General features: G+C 37.3%; 2 protein-coding genes across 10 annotated transcripts in view; both read right to left on the bottom strand.

Moving 5' to 3' along the window:
- Window positions 1-19,348, bottom strand: part of LOC114657616 (uncharacterized) — a 708,025-nt gene that overhangs the window by 160,264 nt on the left and 528,413 nt on the right. The gene's annotated exons all lie outside the window — the stretch shown is intronic.
- Window positions 1-19,348, bottom strand: part of faap24 (FA core complex associated protein 24) — a 225,031-nt gene that overhangs the window by 53,505 nt on the left and 152,178 nt on the right. Inside the window, exons 3-4 of the mRNA XM_051931563.1 lie at window positions 9,481-9,620; window positions 1,774-1,926 (exon numbers count right to left, since the gene is read on the bottom strand). Coding sequence (XP_051787523.1) covers window positions 1,774-1,926; window positions 9,481-9,620 — 293 coding nt within the window. The remainder of the gene's footprint in view (window positions 1-1,773; window positions 1,927-9,480; window positions 9,621-19,348) is intronic.

The following is a 19,348-nucleotide window of genomic DNA, read 5'->3' as shown; positions in this document are numbered from 1 at the left end:
TCTCTGGGCCGGAGTCTCTTCTTGTACTATCTCCCGAAATAACACCTCAGCAAGATCAGCTAGGTCTCTGCTACAATGCAAGCAAGACACATTCTCCTCAAGTTCAGCAAACCAGAGCTTTGAGTGTTGGCAGATGTAGCCCTCGTCGAGGCACAACTTGTCCAAGTCACCCTCCAAAAAAGTCTAACAAAAAGACGATTGGCATCATTATTAAAATTTGGATTGCTGACCTTCTCAAATCCTTTTCATTAAAATATAAATTAATTAAATCAAGTTTTTTAAATTAAGAAATTGAAAAAATTAGTTTAAAGAAACTACTGCAGCTACTGAACACCTTTTGGCCTCTTAAGCTTCTGTAAAACTCTCATCTCTTGACTTCATGGGTCTTTGTTTGTAGTTACTAAACTTTGTTTTCCTTCTGCTTGCTTCCTTATTTGACAGTTTTCCTAATGCTAAGTTCCACTTTTGCTTCCTTACTTTCATGCCTAGCTTGCGGGGTACACTGTGCTGCATATAAATGTATTTTTCACTCTGCTACTACCACTGACACTCCTTGGCACACTCCTGCACCTGGCTATTCTTTTTACACCTAAATTTTTCTCACTAAGGAAGAACACTTGGTTGTCACCACTGGCTGCTACAATACAATTTATTTACTGTCCTGCTGCTTTCCATCCATGTAGTACACGGCTCCGTGCTCCCCATGCATTACAAAATTTGAACACAAGTCCTAAAACAAACTTAAAAAAGGTATATTTGTAAAGAAAATAAAAGAAAGGCTAATGTGCTGTTTGAAATAAACCTCCCACATATCCAATAATATCAGCAACCATTAGTTCAAGTAATACTGAGCACTTTATAGTTTCAAAATGCCCCACACAGATAAACAGTTTTAGACAATTTCAATGACAGCTTAATCCCACTATTGTAGCATTTAACACAAAAATAAATACATATGTAACATATTTTACGTTGGTGTGCACATATGCCCTATAACTATTCTTATTATGGATTTCTCATAATAAAAACCTTTATTTTATATATACATTTATGAATAAGACAACATTTATCAGCATGGTCAAAAAAATCAAAAACTGAAATTTGTAATATATGCAGTATTTATACTGTGCATTAAAATTTGTTGGAACCATCTTTTGCTGTAATAACAACCATAACAAAATTATCTACCAGTGGAGTCTTTTTCATCCACCTCGGTTAAGAGATGAGTTCAGTTATGTTCCAGTCCCAAGATATTTCTCTGGTCTGCTGTTTGCAAATCACTCCACAAGTTCTTGATGGTGCTAAGGTAATACTTTTAACCTGTCAAGTCAAGAACATGCAACTTTCTTGTCTCTGAACTCTTAATTTTTGTAATGTCCCTGTTCTTGGGAATCTCATCTTAATGAAAGCTGACTTATTACACAAGTACCTCTTTCTTATTTGACTAAACAGTTAACCTTACGGTATTTTTGGTACTATTCTTCACCTATTTTTGCCTTACTTACAAAAGTTAACTGGTTCAACTTGATTAAAGGCATTCTTACAGAAAAATTAAAAGCAACTTCAATAGTGCACAAGCAGAGGGACAACAGGAAGGCAGTTCTCATCAGGCAACAATTTCCTTCTTTATGAGGTAAGACAGAACTGCCACATTTCAAGGGTTTGAATGCTTAAAGAATGTAAACAGCTATGTTTCCATTTTTGACTTTAAGATATTTGTTGACAGCTCATGGTGTTTAAAATTATTTTTTAATATTATAAAGAACAACTTACCCACTGTATTAGAAATCCAGATGCTTCAGCCTGATTGGCAATAGGAAATAATGGCATTCCCAGCTCCAACACAACAAATTTCTGAACAAATGGGAAATACTGATCACTTAACCTAGTCTTTTCAGTCAGAACAATTCCATATAATTTGGTAGCCTGAACAGGAAAAAATGAGAGTAAATATGAGGGGAGGACATTTTTTGTAATAAAAATGTAACCAAAATATAATTTTATCAAAAGCAGTAACAGGATGAAAAAATCTTACATAGAGTAAAAGCTAAGATATATATATGTTAGGATCAAGTGGACGTAGAATATTAGAATTTTTATGCTTTTTATATTTCGTGATGCACAAATGAAACTTTTGGACTGAACTCACTGAAACAAATATAATAATGATATTAATGTAGCAGCAAACAGAAAACAAACGAGTATATACTAAATACACTGATGAATCGGTCAATGACTGAAATTGTCCATTATTTATTCTTAATACACCATCAGCTGATCAGTTTATAATTGACCAATTTAAGTGGTACAAATATGTCATTTACAAAGAACTTATTAACCTGAAAAAGGCTAATAAATGATCATTGAAGCTGATAACTGAAAAAAAAGATTACTTCATGGTTGTATTCCACCCAGGTCTGTTTTTCCTACACTGCCACTCCACATGTACCTTTCTCAAGTAGTCTCTCAATAGGCTCTAAAGATCTCAGAGCAAAAGATTGTCTCTAGCTCCTGAGTAAACATGCACCAAGCAAGACTAAATATCATTACTGTTTTATATTTATAGTTTTAAGTCTAACATTTTTTATAGCCTTGTACTTAGGGTAAAACTCAGCAAATGTATTTGCATATGCATGTCTGGTTGCTGATGTTACTTATAACTTGTATGTCAGAAAAAAGTCTTTTCATCAAAATTAGGAGAAAAGCTAAACATGTGAGAGCAGAAACTCTTTCTGTTAAACTTGTAGTGACTGGCTCCAAATTAATACAGAAGATTCTGCCTGTCTGTGACATCACACACAAATACTGTATATTCACAAATGCAAGCTGAGAGTAAGAACTGGTTATAATAAACTCATAACCAGGCAAGTATTTAACAATTTAATCCTCATATTTTATTGAGAATGCTGTTACTTTCTAATTGTTTATAGTCCCAGAGACACCGGTGCTGCTCGTATAGACTTCTATAGAGACAAACTATCAATTGTGACTGCAGACATTTGCTTAAAAACCTCCAGTGAACAGTTGTTGCTGAAAGTTGTTCAAACAAGTTGCAATAAACTGATATGGAACCATTTAACTTTTACCTTCACATTTGGAACTTTACTCAGAAATGTTTAAAAAAATACAGCTGTTGATTCTGTAATTTATTTTGGTTTATAATAGAATGTATTTTGTTTAAATCTATACATATTATCTTTATTTCAGTGTATACTGTAACTCACACTATAAACTTAGGGTAGAATGACCAGTCAGGCTAAAGCTCTTGTGGCCAGGTGCTTGACAAAAAGGAAAGTTTGGGGCACCAACCAGGTCATCCCGTTTAATATTCAAAAAAAAAAAAAAACTATCCTAGTGGAAGTTCATACAGTATTGACAAACACTCTTGAAAAAGAAATGGCGTGTTACACATAATTTTTGATAAAAAGATTCTGGGACAAGTCATCCATCATTAGAGTAGCTAGTCAGTTATAGTTGAGTACACATTGGGGTCCGGAAAACAATGTGGGAAAAATGGCATTAAGGATGGAATGCTTCTGGACTTCAGAACCAATTTTTTAAACCACTTTGCCTGCTTATAGCGGCCTTATCCTCAGACTTTTCTATTACTCATTTATATATTGCTGCTATTACTCTTTTATGATAAATACTGCTTTGCATTAAACCTATATGACTTTTAACCTCAATAACCCAAGATATGCAGACAAAGTAATATAAAATACCCACTGTAGGCATATAACCATTTTTTCCTTTTCTCTGCCTTTTTCTTCTTTTCTACATACTACTTAAAACACAGTAGACAAATGAAGGCTGACCCCTCTTTTCTGCCACAAAGTAGGGAAAGGAGAAACAAGTGCAAATTATCATTAAACACTATTATTGTACCAAATTATGAAATACTTCATGGTTGGTATGTTATATGTGTTATACAGTATCAAATACAGAACTTTTGCCTCCTCAACTTTAAAACATTACAAAAGAAATGTTATCCAATCTGATCCAGAGAGAAGGTCCAAAACCCCACAAGATTATAAAGCAAACTAACAATGTACACAATTATAATATTAACACTTCCTCAACCAACATGACTGCCAGACACAGACGACTGTTTTCTAGAACTCAATGACAATATTCTTCCAAAAAGTCCCTAGTCATGAAAAACATAACTGATCATTCATTGGGGGAAATATGGCTTTTTTTACACAAGCTCAATAAATAAATATGCATGAGAAAGGACATAACAAATGAAAACCTTTGAAATTGCAGTTATATTCACAGTGAGGCATTAGAAAAGAAAGAAAATAAATAAATGCACTGCGGTTTTGTATAAAGGAGCCCTGGTAGTGTTTTTTGACACATATCTGTTGAATAATTAGTTGGCTGAAAGTACTCCAAACTAGTATATAAGAAAGAGAATGTAAAACACTGACATATTGACATCGTCATAGCTTTGTTCCTTTCAGGTAGACTGCTTAGGGTTTTTCCTGTATAGATTTGAAAATTTTAAGCATTACTGGATTTTGCTTAATAGCTGTCCAAATTTTTATGCCATTTTGTAGGCTTCCTGAGGATGTACCATTAACCTTGTTAGTGTTAGACCCAAGCGTTACCCGGGCAATCGTGTAGACACATCTTCTCCTAGCCTCATAATGGCGTCTCATAAGAAACACCTCACATCAGCAGTGATGACGAACTAAATCTGTCTGGCAGTGAAACTGAAATGGTCAGTGAAACCAAAAGTGATTCTGAAAGTGATACTTGTGTCACTTGCACATGTGCAGAGTGATGTTCATAATATTATTATTATTTTATTATTTACACTTTAACAGTTCTGACTTTGTACTTTTAGTGTTTTGAATGTTTTACAATAGAATGATGAGAGTTAATAAAATTGCTATTTTTCAAGCCAAAAAATGCAATGTTTTTTATATGTTTTTTGTTTTTTTTTTGAGAAAAAGTGTAATGCTAAGGAGGCTACAAGGTACAATTTGCCTTGTCAAAGGCCACATAGAAAGTAGGCATTGGTTGTAGAAAAGGGCAATTAATTAAATAATTTAAAAAAACAAATGCGATTAGGGGGTAACACGGTGGCACAGTGGTAGTGCTGCTGCCTCGCAGTAAGGAAACCTAGGTTCGCTTCCCGGGTCCTCCCTACGTGGAGTTTGCATGTTCTCCCAGTGCCTGCGTGGGTTTCCTCTGGGTGCTCCGGTTTCCTCCCACAGTCCAAAGACATGCAGGTTAGGTGGATTGGCGATTCTAAATTGGCCCTAGTGTGTGCTTGGTGTGTGAGTCCTGCAGTGGGTTGGCACCCTGCCCGGGATTGGTTCCTGCCTTGCGCCCTGTGTTGGCTGGGATTGGCTCTAGCAGACCCCCGTGACCCTGTGTTCGGATTCAGCGGGTTGGAAAATGGATGGATGGATAGAAATGCGATTAGCGGAGCTGGTCTTGTCTGTTATGAGAGATGGACGTCTGAAGCGGAGCTCCGTTATTTTTTATATTACTTCCTTATTATCCCGAGATATCCTGTATTTATCCAACCCGTGGGTTCTACCACAGCATATATAAACATGGTCGGCAAGAAAGGGGCTCAGAAAGAAATAGAAAAGAAAACTAAAGCTGCATCCAAGCCCAGACCAACAAGTCCAAGTTCAAGCTCAAGGTACGGCCTTTCAGAGACTGACCTGGAACAGATGGGCGAAAGTCCAGACTCCTCGGGACCACGGTCCACAGCATCATCTCCAGTTGAGAGCGAAATGGGGAGCAAATGTGCGAGTGACACAGGTCATGATAGCTTGCCGATTGGAGAAGATCATTTAAAACTGGAAAAGGCCTTGCAGTCCGCGCTTTCACCTACTCCACGCAAGCCAGGAACATCGGCTATAATAAAGCCCGCCGCTTCACGTACAGTGCTCGAAAGCAGAAATGACCTGTCCGAACTGAAGGTGATGATTGCTGAGCTCATGCAAGAGATAAAGAATGATATAAAGAAACGCGAGAAGGCAAGTGAGAAGCTGCGGCGGGAGCTGCAAGAGCTGCGGCAGGATAACAAAGACTCAGAGAAACGCGTATATATCCGCTTAGAGGCGGCCTTTAATGGTATACTGGATAAAATTGAGGAGCACATTCAGGAAAACGTATCTAAACTAAGCACATTTGCCAATCAGCTGGAGGATGTTAAGCAGGCATTCACGACTCGAATTGAAATAGCCAAAAATCTAGCATCCAGCGCTGATGGAAAAGCAACAGCTGCCAGTTCTGAATGAAAAACACTCAGAGACAGACTTGCTGCTCTGGAAGATGGAAGCAGAAGGAATAATATTAGAATGGAAGGTCTACCTGAGAATCGTGAAAGTCCAAACCCAGTGAAATTCGGAGCTGAACTATTCTCTAAAATAATTGGAGAGGACTTTAAATCAGATACCGAGATAGCAGCAGCTTATCACATACGCAGATCAAATACCTTTAGATCTAGGTGTTTTATTATCCGCTCCGAGAGATTATTATGTAAGCTAGATGTGATGGCACTCAAATGCAAGCAAGACATTATATTTGAAAATAACTCGTATTTTCCCTGATTTCTCTCCCGCAACAGCTGCTAAACGTGCAGCCTTCTACAACATTAAACAGCAGTTACGGCAAGCCGATATCAAATACAGCCTCTTGTTCCCTGCCAAACTGAAAGTGGATGTGGAAGGCCAATACTACGTCTTTTCAAGCAAGGAGGAAGCGGAAAAGGAATTAAGAAAGCTGATCCCGACACTATTCTGAAACACAACAGTGAGTCGCATCCTGTCATGGCATGACAAGGAGATATCACCTGCTGTCTGATCCACTTGTAATGATACGGGTATTATAATTATACATCCTTTTCATTGCTCAGACATTTTCTGTTTATGTTTTAATTACAGTAATAGACGTGTGTGTGGAAGAAACGAACTTTTTTTTTTCTTACTACCCTAAAGGAGACTGTTTAACATCATACCCTAGGTTTATTGTTATTATTGCATTAAGACTTACTATGCTTATCCTGGACCACTTTCTAACACCATCCCCTGGGTTTATTATCTTATTACTTTAAGATTGCTGAAGATTATATTATATATTTTATGCTTATAGTTTGTTAATGATTATATATAACCATAGTTTGTTAATGATTATATTTTAGGCATATAGTATTTAGACTATATTGGCAATAGATACCTCTACTTTTAAATCCTAAAACGCCGCTGCGTGGGAGCTTGTTTTGCTTTGGACGTGCTCTGTCTCTAGGTATGTCAGAGGACTGAGACTTTGTGAAGCGGGGTCCAGCCTCACGTGGGGAGGCAAAATGGGGGGGGGGGGGGGGGGGGGGGGGTTTAGGATGGGGGTGGGGGAGAGAGAGCAGGCTATATCTAATCTATCCTTTTAATCCTTATAATCATAACTACCAACGTAACAATAGGCTGCACGGCAATAACTCTTGGAGAAATAGGAAATTAAGGTTAAAGCTGTCTCACTTCCAGTTAAGACTATAAAATGACATCAAAAACTCAGAACCAATATCTCCATGACGGGACAGTTAACTTTGTGAGCTGGAATGTTAAAGGCCTGAATCACGAATTAAAGAGAAAGAAAGTACTCTCTCACCCAACAGGTTTAAACGCTAAAATAGCATTTTTACAGGACACCCACTTACTAAGCAAGGATCAGTTCTGTCTGCAAAAGGACTGGGCTGGCCAAATGTTCCATTCTAGCTTTACGAAGAAAACTAGAGGTGTGGGAATTGTCATACATAAAACAGTCTCATTTGTAGCATCAGATGTAGTATGTGATCCAGAAGGGAGATATGTGATGGTTATGGGCAACTTACCTGTATTTAACTGTGAAATTATTTTGATAAATGTTTATTGCACCTAATGTCGATGATAAGGAATTCATACAAAACGTATTTGCATCCATCCCCAATGTAAACACTCATAAAAATATAATGGTTGGGGACTTTAATTGTGTTTTAAATCCACTCTTAGATAGGACTCCTGTCACAAGGGGATGACATCTAACACTGCAAAGATATTTACACAGTTTGTAACTGACCACAACTTATCAGACTCCTGGAGGTTTCCAAACCAAAATTCAAGAACATACTGTATTCTTTCTACTCACCAGTACATCATTGCTACTCAAGAATACATTATTTCTTTATACATAATAATTTCTTGCCTACGATTAAATCTTGCAAGTACGATGCTATTGTTATTTCCGACCATGCACCTCTGATCTTGGAGCTAAAGTCACCATGCTCCCCACACTCACCTCGTAGATGGCGTCTTAACCCACTTCTATTAGCAGACGACAACTGCACAGAATTTATATCCAAACACATCAGTTTCTTCCTAGAGACAAATACATCCTCAGAGGTTTCTGCACGAACACTCTGGGAAACTCTAAAGGCCTTCTTAAGAGGACAGATTATTTCATATCTTTCCCAAAGGGATAAATTGGAAACCAAGAAAGTATCAGAACTAAAAAGTGAAATTACTAGAATAGATGAAGAACATGCCAGGATTCCAAGCGAGGGTTTAGAGGTACTAGAACTGTATGTGCGATAAGCAGCGGCTATCTCACTGTCGAGTTTAAAATCATCTCCAATTATTTTAGACAGTAACTCTACGGCAAATTTTATTGGGTTTGAGCTTTCTCGTTTCTCAGGTATACCCTCAATTCTTATATTATGTCTTCTGTGCCCATCTTCCAGGGCCGCAAGTCTGTCTCCAAGTTTTTTGCATTCGGAATTCGCAGCTGTGGCTTTTTCATCTGCGTTAGACGCCAATTGTTCTGCTGTTTCAACTCGAGCCGTGAATGCCTGCTTAACGTCATCCAGCTGATCTGTAACGTCTTTAATCTGGTCGGTAAGCATTTTCAGTTTGAATCTATTTTCTTCGATGTGTTCTTCTAATTTCTCTAATTTCTCAAACATGCCTTTAAAGTTCACGTCAAAACGTTTAAATAGACGCGTTTCCCGGTCTTTGTTATCCTTCTTAAGATCAATGTTAGACTTCATAAGATCATTCTTGTTTTCCTTCTTAAGCTCATTTATGGCCGTAGCCAGTGAAGCAATCATCACTTTCAGTTCAGACAGTTCGCTTCGGATTTCATGCTCTGCGAGTGGAAGTCTCTTATTTTGGGTTCCTTGAGCTTTCCTTATTTTGACTAGTTTGTGTCACAATGTTTGTGCAGAGAATCACATAACAGGCTACATTTAAGCCACTTTTTCATTCAAGAATTAATTTTGCAGGTGTGTAGATGTAAAACACTCTGTTTAATTTTGTTTGTAAACACATTGTTTAATTTTTCTCAATTTAACTCCATATAACAGAAAATAAATAGTGTATGACATGCCCATCAAGGATTTGGCTCTACAATTTTTTTTTTTTAACAAAAAGCATGCCCACAAACAAGCTTTACATTTTGAGAACACATGAATACAGTGCTTTTACTTACATTTCTAAATCGAACAAGTTTTCTCTTGTAATTGTTCCCAATTACCACATCTGTTTCAGAAATATAGAGTACACAGGTCTGATTAGGTAAATGAAAATCAAGCGAATCCAATCCATCTTCAAAAATAGGTCTAATTGTTCCTGCATTAAAATAAAATAGAACAACATATAGAAGGATATAAAATAATATGATTCAGATTTGTTCAGAGTCCTGGAGACCTCAGCCATCAAGCTACCTCCCCCAATTGGCCATTCCACAGAATCAGTGCTGGGCCAGCCAATCTGATGAAAGGACTATTCTACTCCACAATTCCAGTGCTCCTCCATCAGAGATGACTTTAACTTAGCAGGCAAACAAATTAGCAGTAGGGCAGTGGCACCAAGTGCCACACTTAAGTACAGAGAAGAGAAACTGAATTGGTGAGGGTTAGTAACAAATAGTAACTATCATATTACTTATGTTTTAGTGCTAATGACTAACAACAGAGATACAGTCTTGCATGTTAATCAGCAGCTCTAGTCTGGGTATGCTAAACTAAAGTAGTAAGTCTTCAGCCGAGATCTGAAAGCTGAGACTGAAGAGGCATCTCTTATAGTAGCAGGCAGAACATTACAGTTTTGGGGCCTGTAATTAAAAGCTCAACCTCCCACTGTTATTTTATTAATCCTTGGAATCATAAACAGACCGGCATCTTTAGATCTTAATTTGAATTCTGGTTTGTAAGTAGTGATAAGTTCAGATAAGTAAGCAGGACCTTGGCCATTTAAGGCTTTATATGTTAAATGTAGGATTTTGAAAACTGTCTTAAACTTAACCGGAAGTCAGTACAAGGATTTAAGAACTGGAGTTATGTATTCATATTTTCTTGTTCTTGTAATAATTCTTGCAGCAGCATTTTGATATGGGCCTATAATTATTAAACATGTGTGGGTCTAGGTCTGACTATTTAAGTAATGGTTTGATTATTGACACTTTTTGTGCATCAGGTACTGTGCCATGCAATAATGAACTATTAATAAGGTTAAGAATAAGTACTGCAAGAACATCCATTGCACTTTTTACTAGTTTTGTTGGCACTGGATCTAGGGAACAAGTAGTAGCTTTCATTTCAGAAATTAAAGTTAAGACTTCCTTCTGCTCTGTTATAGGATTAACATTTCTAAAGTGTTGAATGCAAGGCAAGACAGGGTCTGCCAGGCTAGTATGCGGCTTGCACTGTGATGTTGAGATCAGGGATCTTGTATTTTAGATTTTATCATTAAAGAGGTTCATAAAGTCTGTACTGCTAATGTCTGTTGGTATTTCGCACCGTAGATCTGATTTCCCATTAATTAAAGTAGTCACTGTTTTAAACAGTACATGAGGATTATTATTATTGTTATCTATTATTTTAGAATAGTAGTCTGAATGAGCTTTAAGGGGAGCTTTTTTTAAAAATATTTTTAACACTATCTGTCCATGCAATTTGATAGACCTGCAGCTTTGATGTTCTCCATCTGTGCTCCAGTTTTCAACACTCTAATTTAAGAGCTTGAGTGTTCTCAATAAACCAGGGAAAGTTTCTACATGCTTTCATCACTTTTGGTTTAAGGGGAGACACTGCGTCCAGAGCATTTCTCAAGGCGATATCATAATTTGATGTTAGTTGATCTAAATTGTTTTCCATGTTTACATTTGATGTTAACTGATTTAAATGGTTTTTCACAATTACACTTGACTTATTCAAAGTATCTAAACATTTTGAAGCAGAATTACAATCTAGATATCGCATTGTCTTTCTTTTAATCTCTGAGTGTATTGGTAAGGGCAGAACCAAATCAAACGCAATTAAGTAGTGATCAGAAATAACTTCATTAAATAATATTTAAATTTTGAATCTCAACTTTCTAAGATCTAATTTAATCTAATGTGTGGTTATGATTACGAGTTGGACCTTTGACAATCTGACAAAATCCTACTGAATTTAAAAAATAAGTAAATCATTTGCTAAAAGTGTCAGTTTCCACAGCAATGTGTACATTAAAATCAACAACAACATTTATTTATATAGCACATTTTCATACAAAAAGTACCTCAAAGTGCTTTACATAATGAAGAAAAGAAAAATAAAAGACAAAATAAGGAATTAAAATAAGACATTAGTTAACATAGAAAAGGAGTAAGGTCTGATGGCCAGGGTGGACAGAAAAAACAAAAAAAAACTCCAGAAAGCTGGAGAAAAAAATAAAATCTGTAGGGGTTCCAGGCCACGAGACCGCCAAGTCCCCTCTGGGCATTCTACCTAACATAAATGAAAAAGTCCTCTTTGTAGTTAGGGTTCTCACGGAGTCACTTGATGCTGATGATCATACAGACTTCTGGCTTTTAATCCATCCATCATTGTTGGAACATCATGGTGCTTTGAGTAGATGGTGGTGGCGCAAGCCACTACCAAAAGGACACCGGAAAAGAAAACAGAAGAGAGAGTAGGGGTTAGTACAGACTTTAGCGCCACCATGAATAGTTATTATAATGAATTGGATATACAGAGTATCAGGATTTAAATTACAGTGAAATTATGAGAAGGCCATGTTAAAGTAATGTGTTTTCAGCAGTTGTTTAAAGTGCTCCACTGTATTAGCCTGGCGAATTCCTACTGGCAGGTTATTCCAGATTTTAGGTGCATAACAGCAGAAGGCCGCCTCACCACTTCTTTTAAGTTTTGCTCTTGGAATTCTAAGGAGACACTCAATTGAGGATCTGAGGTTACGATTTGGAATATAAGACATTCCGATATATAAGATGGGGCGAAATTATTTAAGGCTTTATAAACCATAAGCAGAATTTTAAAGTCAATCCTGAATGACACAGGTAACTAGTGTAGTGACATCAAAACTGGAGAGATGTGCTCAGATTTTCTGTTCCTGGTAAGGATTCTAGCAGCTGCATTCTGCACTAGTTGCAAACGATTTATGTCTTTTTTGGGTAGTCCTGAGAGGAATGCTTTACAGTAATCTAGTTGACTGAAAACAAACACGTGAACTAATTTCTCAGCATCTTTCAATGATATAAGAGGTCTAACTTTTGCTATGTTTCTTAAGTGAAAAAATGCTGTCCTAGTGATCTGTTTAATATGTGATTTAAAATTTAGATTACAGTCAACAGTAACCCCTAAGCTTTTTACCTCCGTTTTGACTTTTAATCGTAATGCATTGTTTATTTCTAATAGCCTCATTGTATCCATTATTGCCAATCACTAAGATTTCAGTATTCTCTTTATTTAATTTGAGAAAGTTACTATTCATCCATTCTGAGATACAAGTTAGACATTGTGTTAGTGAATCAAGAGAATCAGGGTCATCAGGTGCAATTGATAAATACAGCTGTGTGTCATCAGCATAGCTGTGGTAGCTCACGTTGTGCCCTGAGATAATCTGACCTAATGGAAGTATGTAGATTGAGAAGAGCAGCGGACCCAGGATAGAGCCTTGTGGAACACCATATAGGATATCATGTGTCTTTGAGTTGTAATTACCACAACTAACAAAGAATTTTCTCCCTGCCAGGTAGGATTCAAACCAATTTAAGACGCTACCAGAGAGGCCCACCCATTGACTAAGGCGATTTCTAAGAATATTATGATGCATTTACCCGCAAATCATTTACTACTTTAACGAGTGCAGTTTCTGTGCTGTGATGTGTTCTAAAACCTGACTGAAATTTATCAACAATAGCATGTTTATTGAGGTGCTCATTTAACTGTATAATGACTGCCTTCTCTAGAATTTTACTTAAGAAAGGCAGGTTAGAGATGGGTCTAAAATTTTCAAGAGCAGAGGGGTCAAGATTATTTTTCTTAAGTAGGGGTTTAACTACAGCAGTCTTAAGACAGTCTGGGAAGACCCCCGTATCTAATGACGAATTTACTATGTCAAGAACATTATCAATTAGCACGCCCGATACTTCTTTGAAAAAATTTGTTGGTATTGGGTCAAGGATGCAGGTGGAGGGTTTCATTTGAGAAATTATTTTATGTAAATCAGGTAAATCTATCCTAGTGAAAGAGTTTAATTTGTTTATAACAGAACTAGGGGGCTCCGCCCCCTGCTCGCTTCGCTCGCCAACCCCTGGTGTTGTGAAATTACAAAGAGCGTGATGTATGAATGAGATATAGCATAGTGTGAAGGTGTAGATGACGTATATAGGAAGCAAATAAAGTTGTCCATGTCCAAAAACGGGCTCAGAGAGGTAGATGCTAACTTTGTCTATGGTTTGTCCTTGTGATTTGTTGATGGTCATGGTCAAGGCAGGTTTAATGGGGAACTGTCGCCGTTTAAGTGTAAAAGGTAATTCCAGGTCAGAAGTTGTAAAGTAATTGTAGGAATTAGAACAGTATTGTTAGCATGTAATTCTGTAAGAAGTTTTGCTTTAATAACATTGTGTGGCATGGTGTTGACCATGTGTACCATTGCATAAACCCTGTTTAGTGTTAAGGTTTCTTAATAGCATGATTATTGTTCCATTTTTAAGGCTAAGATTGTGTTGTGGTAATCCGGCTAGGTCAGGGGTAGGCAACGTCGGTCCTGGTGAGTCGCAGTATGTGCAGGTTTTTGTTCCAACCCAGTTCCTTAACGAGAACTCAATTATTGCTGATGAAGCACATATTGCTTAAGTGACATTTTGATGCTTCATTTTAGTGGTCTCGCTTGTTAAGGTTCTCCAACCTTAATTGCTTATTTCAATCTTAAACTGCTGCATTCAGTGTTTTAATTGCTCCTTATTAGCAATAAGATGTAAAAGACAAAGCAGCCAGCAGTTCTCCAGCTAGCTTTTTTCCAATTACATCTGTGTGTGTTCATCATGCACTGTTTGATTTAATAAAACACTTAATAGAAAAATGTGACAGACTGAAAATGATCTGTTTTAGGCTTCATATCATTTGGATGATATCTTTGGAAAGGAAAAAAATCTACGATATAAGAGCCTTACATTGCACAGACTAACAAGCCATAAAATTAAATAAGGTCTGAGATTGGCAATGATTGGTTTATAATTAAGCAATTGGGTTGGAATGAAAACCTGTAGCCACTGCGGCTCACCAGGACCGACGTTGCCTACCCCTGGGCTAGGTTAATAGTGTTCAAATATTCTAAGGGGAAATTAAGATGGTCATTGTCGTCATCAGAGTCAACTTTGTCAGAGCTTAGAAAGAGCTGTGCCACTCCAGGAAGTAATGAAATGACCTGGTTATTAATGTGATCAACATTAATATTTTTTGGACATAATATAGTTCGTTGTGTTAAAAGGGGTATTTGGTGTAATGAGATTGTTGTTCCAAATATCTCCGTAACTCTTTTGAAAGCAATGACAATTGTCTGCGTATTTTAAGGTGGACTGAAGAATAGCCGAGCGCATGGCATGTGGAACAATAGCTAAGCACTGTGTAAAATCTCCTCCTAATAAAAGTACCTTTCCTCCAAAGGGAATATTATTATTCATCAACGTTTGTAGAAGTTTATGAATGGTGTTGAGTAAGTGACTGGATGCCATTAGATGCAAAAGCAAATGAACTATTGTAGGATCTAATGCAGTTCATAAAGTTTTTACTTTCAGGTACTTCGTTAGTTAGAAGCTTCTGTAGATATGCAGGATATGAATGTAAAGGAGGCAGTCAAATTTGACCCTTTTGACAATAACGTGTAAATTCATTACTTGTATTGCCAGTTGTTTCTTTAGGGAAGTTAAGTGAATGACAATGATTGCAAATGACATCCATTAATCCCAATGAATTTTCATGAATAGTGGACTCATTATTGAACGCATTGTCAGCTAACTGGCGCAATCGTTTAGCAGGTGTCTGTCGTTGATGTCCTTGACGTGTATGTTTTGTCTGTGCCGTTTGAGAGGCGCGTCGTTGTATGTGCAGGATTTGGGACGTGCTATTCTGGAGCTGTAATCGATTTGCCTGTGCTGTGTGAGAAGCACGTTGCAGTTTACGGCGTTCATTGTTTGTATTGAGCCTTGCCCGTTTTTGTATGTCGGTTAGTCATCCGACATGTATTGTTTTTTTTCATGCGGGTTCGTGTGTTTGGTCCCGTCACTCGAGCCGTATCGTTTTGTACCCGTGAGCGTGAATTCATGACTTGTTTGTTCTTCAGCGTTATAAATATGGATAAGTAATAAGGAGGATCGCACTCACTGTTAATATGGAGCCTTTTCTGTGGTTGAACGGTTAATAGTGCATCAGTGAAATGAGATCGACCTATGCTGCATAATTTGAGTCTGTCCCGTTTTGTGTCCAATGGGTTTGTGTGGCGCTCGCGTCTGACTTTTTTTTTTTTTTTTTTTTTGTGTCTTAGGGGGTGTTGCCTCACTTTATTTTATCTCTGTTAGTGGAGGGGGTGTTTGTGTGTCGTGGGTCTCAGTTCTCTTCTTTGTGTGTGTTCCGTTTCGTGTGCCAGGGGCTTCGTGCGGCGTCGGCGTCTGACTCTGTTTTTCTGTGTGCTAGGGGCGCCTCATTTCTTATTTTACGTTGCTTTGCATCCGGTTTCCGTTGCTTGGAAGGGGGGTTTTGTGGGGGCGCCTGCGCAGTACGTCTTTTGCGTCCACGGCCCATGGCCGGATGTCCCTGCGTCCATCCGGTTTACCATTCTCGGTTAGTAATATGGATACTGGGGTTTAGGAGGATCCTTAGTGTTGGGGAGATATACTATGTTATTTCTAATATCATTAATTTTCTGATTGAAAAATACAGCAATAGCCTCACAGGTTTTACTGGAAGTACTTAGGAGGCATTCCTTTGAGTTACCTGGGTTTAACAGACGATCAATCGTCGAGAATAAGACTCTGGGATTACTAGCATTGTTATTTATAATCTTAGAGAAATAGCAGCGCCTCTCAAGACGGACTGTGTTATTGTATTCAGTTATTTTAACTTTTAATATTTCATAGTGGAAATCAGCACTACGTGATCATAATTTATAGCCAAATAAGATAAAAGGTTGCAAAATTCAGTCATTAACATTAAATATGGCCCTGGTGGACTGTAGACTAGCACTACAATTGTGTTAGAATCTGTTTAAATATTTAAAATGAGTGCTTCAAAGGGAGTGAAGTCGAATTTTTAGAAGCAATTGGCTTTTTGTCACAATGAATTTTTCCTCTGTGACTATATAGTGTATTCATCTGCTGATGTGTCTGCTAGGGGAACAGTGTCAGATTCAGTAAGCCAGGTTTCAGTGAGAAGACAGATCAGATTTTTTGCTTAATATCATTTACTAAAACAGAGAGCAAATGATTAATAAGTAGCCTTTAAAACTTAATAGTTCTTTCTGAACTGGTAATATATATTTTAATTTTAATTAAGTTTCTGTTACAGGTGCTCCGGTGAAGAGTCTAGTTTTATCTCTTGGTCTAATTATACACCTTATTTTTGGTTATAAATTAATTTAAGGTTTGCATCATGACTAAATGTATAGGATGCCCCACTACAGGGATTGTTGGTAAAAGCTTTATCCCACATGTTATTATCCTAAACAACAGCCTGTGATTTAAGTTCACATGAGTGCTGTCTGGATGGTGCTCTGATCAGTCAGCCAGGCAGTTTTGCTGCCATATTTTGGGATAATACAAAAGATCCCCTCCAGTTAGGATGAAGACCATCTCCCTTGAAAAATCCAGGGCTTTCCCAAAAATCATCCCAATTGTTCACAAAGGCTATGTTTTTATTTGCACACCAAGTTTTTAGCAAGCAGTGAAGAGAACTCAATCTGCTATACATCACATCTCATCTAAATAATCTTGGAAATGGGCAGGACAATTAAATTCTGACATTTTCATTTAGCTTTGCTGCATAGGGAGATGAAGTTCCCCTTTAACATCTCAAATTGCTGTAAATAAATATCGTTAGTGCCGACATGCAGCAATAAGGTACAGGTAAATAATTTATCATTGGCGATATGGTCTAATTTAGCCTCTATGTCAGAAATCTTCACCCCCAAGAGGAATTCAACATTAACTGCTGGTTTAACATAGTTTGAAATTCTAACATTCTGCACTATGGAATCGCCAATTATGAGCACTTTATCATTCTCAGGATCCACAAGCACTCTGCAGAGTGCTCAGAATCTGTTCTGCTTTTTCTTTTTTGTTTTTCCTTGACTTCTTAGAGAGTCAAGGCTGGGGAGATATCAAAAGGCAGGGCCTGATAAAGCCCATTTCAGCACTTCTTGTGTGATTTTGGGCTATACAAAAAGAAATTGTATTGTATTGTAAGCACTAGGGTTGTAAAATATGGACAAAAAATCATATCTTGGTATATTTTAGTTGAATGGGATATATGATATACTAGCAAAATACCCACGCTTCGCAGCGGAGAAGTAGTGTGTTAAAGAGGTTATGTAAACATATATATAAATATACATTTATATATATATACAATTCTATATATACACATATCTACATATACATACAGTATATATACATATACACATCCACATATATATATATATATATATATATATATATATATATATATATATACATACACACATATCAACATATATATATACATACATATACACACACATATACATATACACATACATGCATAGTGCGTTGTAACACGGGCTGTGATTGTTACATGGGAGGGAGACGACAAATCACAGCTTCCCGCTTTCTAATCGGGCCTGTGATTGGTGCTTTGACTGATGCCCAGATCCCACAGTATCTCCCCTTAGGAGAGGCGTCAGGCAAGTGTAATTGAAATGCGGTGCTGCAAGTTTAGTTTTACACCTATTTTTAAGGCTTATTGACTGAAAGGGGCTTTCATGAAAAAAGTTAGGGCTTTGCTACAGGATACACCCTCCACAAGTTAAGGAAGTAAAAATAAAGGTATATATTTCTGTTTTATTTAAACTTTTTAAGTTTGTATGCGGGCGACATGGTGGCGCAGTGAAAGGTGCCAGTTAGGAGACCCAGGTTCGCTTCCCTGCGTGGAGTTTAAATGTTCTCCCCGTGTCTGTCTGGGTTTCCTCCCACAGTCCAAAGACATGCAGGTTAGGTGCATTGGCGATTCTAAATTGTCCCTGGTGTGTGTGCGCTCTGCGGTGGGCTGGCACCTTGCCCAGGGTTTGTTTCCTGCCTTGTGCCCTGTGTTGGCAGGGATTGGCTCCTGTATTTAGGATATAGCGGGTTGGATAATGGATGGATGGACATTTGTATGCATAGCCCCATTTGCCCGTTTTCGTTTTTTTTCTCTGTTCAGTAATATTTCAGCAAACCCGGCCGGAGCTTGTCAGTTCAAATCCTGGTACTGACACCACTGTGTGACCCTGAGGAAGTCACTTCACCTGCCTGTGCTGCAAAAAACAAAAGTAATGTAACAAATTGTATCTCAGATGTTGCAAGTTGCTGGAATAAAGGCATAAGTCAAATAGATAAATATGTATTATACACATAGGAACTATTCATTTATTTTCAGTTAAGTCATCTGCAGCAAACCTTTATAAATGAGGGTTTCTCCTTTTTAGATAGTGCAAACTGTTTCTTCTTCATTGAGGTTTTCTCTTGGAGAGCGTTTTTCATTTCATTGAAAATTAAAGCAGCAGCTGCCAAAATATGTAGCTTTCTTATTAATTTTTCAACATTGTGTAAAATAACTTTATAAAGTAACATAAAAGGTTTAAATACTGGTTATCCTTTTACACTAAAATATTACTAAAGAGATACAAAAAAAGTAAAATGCATATGTTGTTTTTCTTTAAGGAAATTAAATATTACTGAAGAAAGAAAAAAAAAAACTAAAACAGCCAAATGGGGCTATGCATACGAACTTAAAAGGTTTAAATAAAACAGAAATATATACCTTTATTTTTACTTCCTTAAGTTG

Source organism: Erpetoichthys calabaricus, chromosome 9, assembly GCF_900747795.2.
Source record: "Erpetoichthys calabaricus chromosome 9, fErpCal1.3, whole genome shotgun sequence".
Lineage (NCBI taxonomy): Eukaryota > Metazoa > Chordata > Cladistia > Polypteriformes > Polypteridae > Erpetoichthys > Erpetoichthys calabaricus.
Note: the sequence above shows the minus strand (reverse complement) of the source record. Positions and strands in the feature narration are given on the sequence as shown.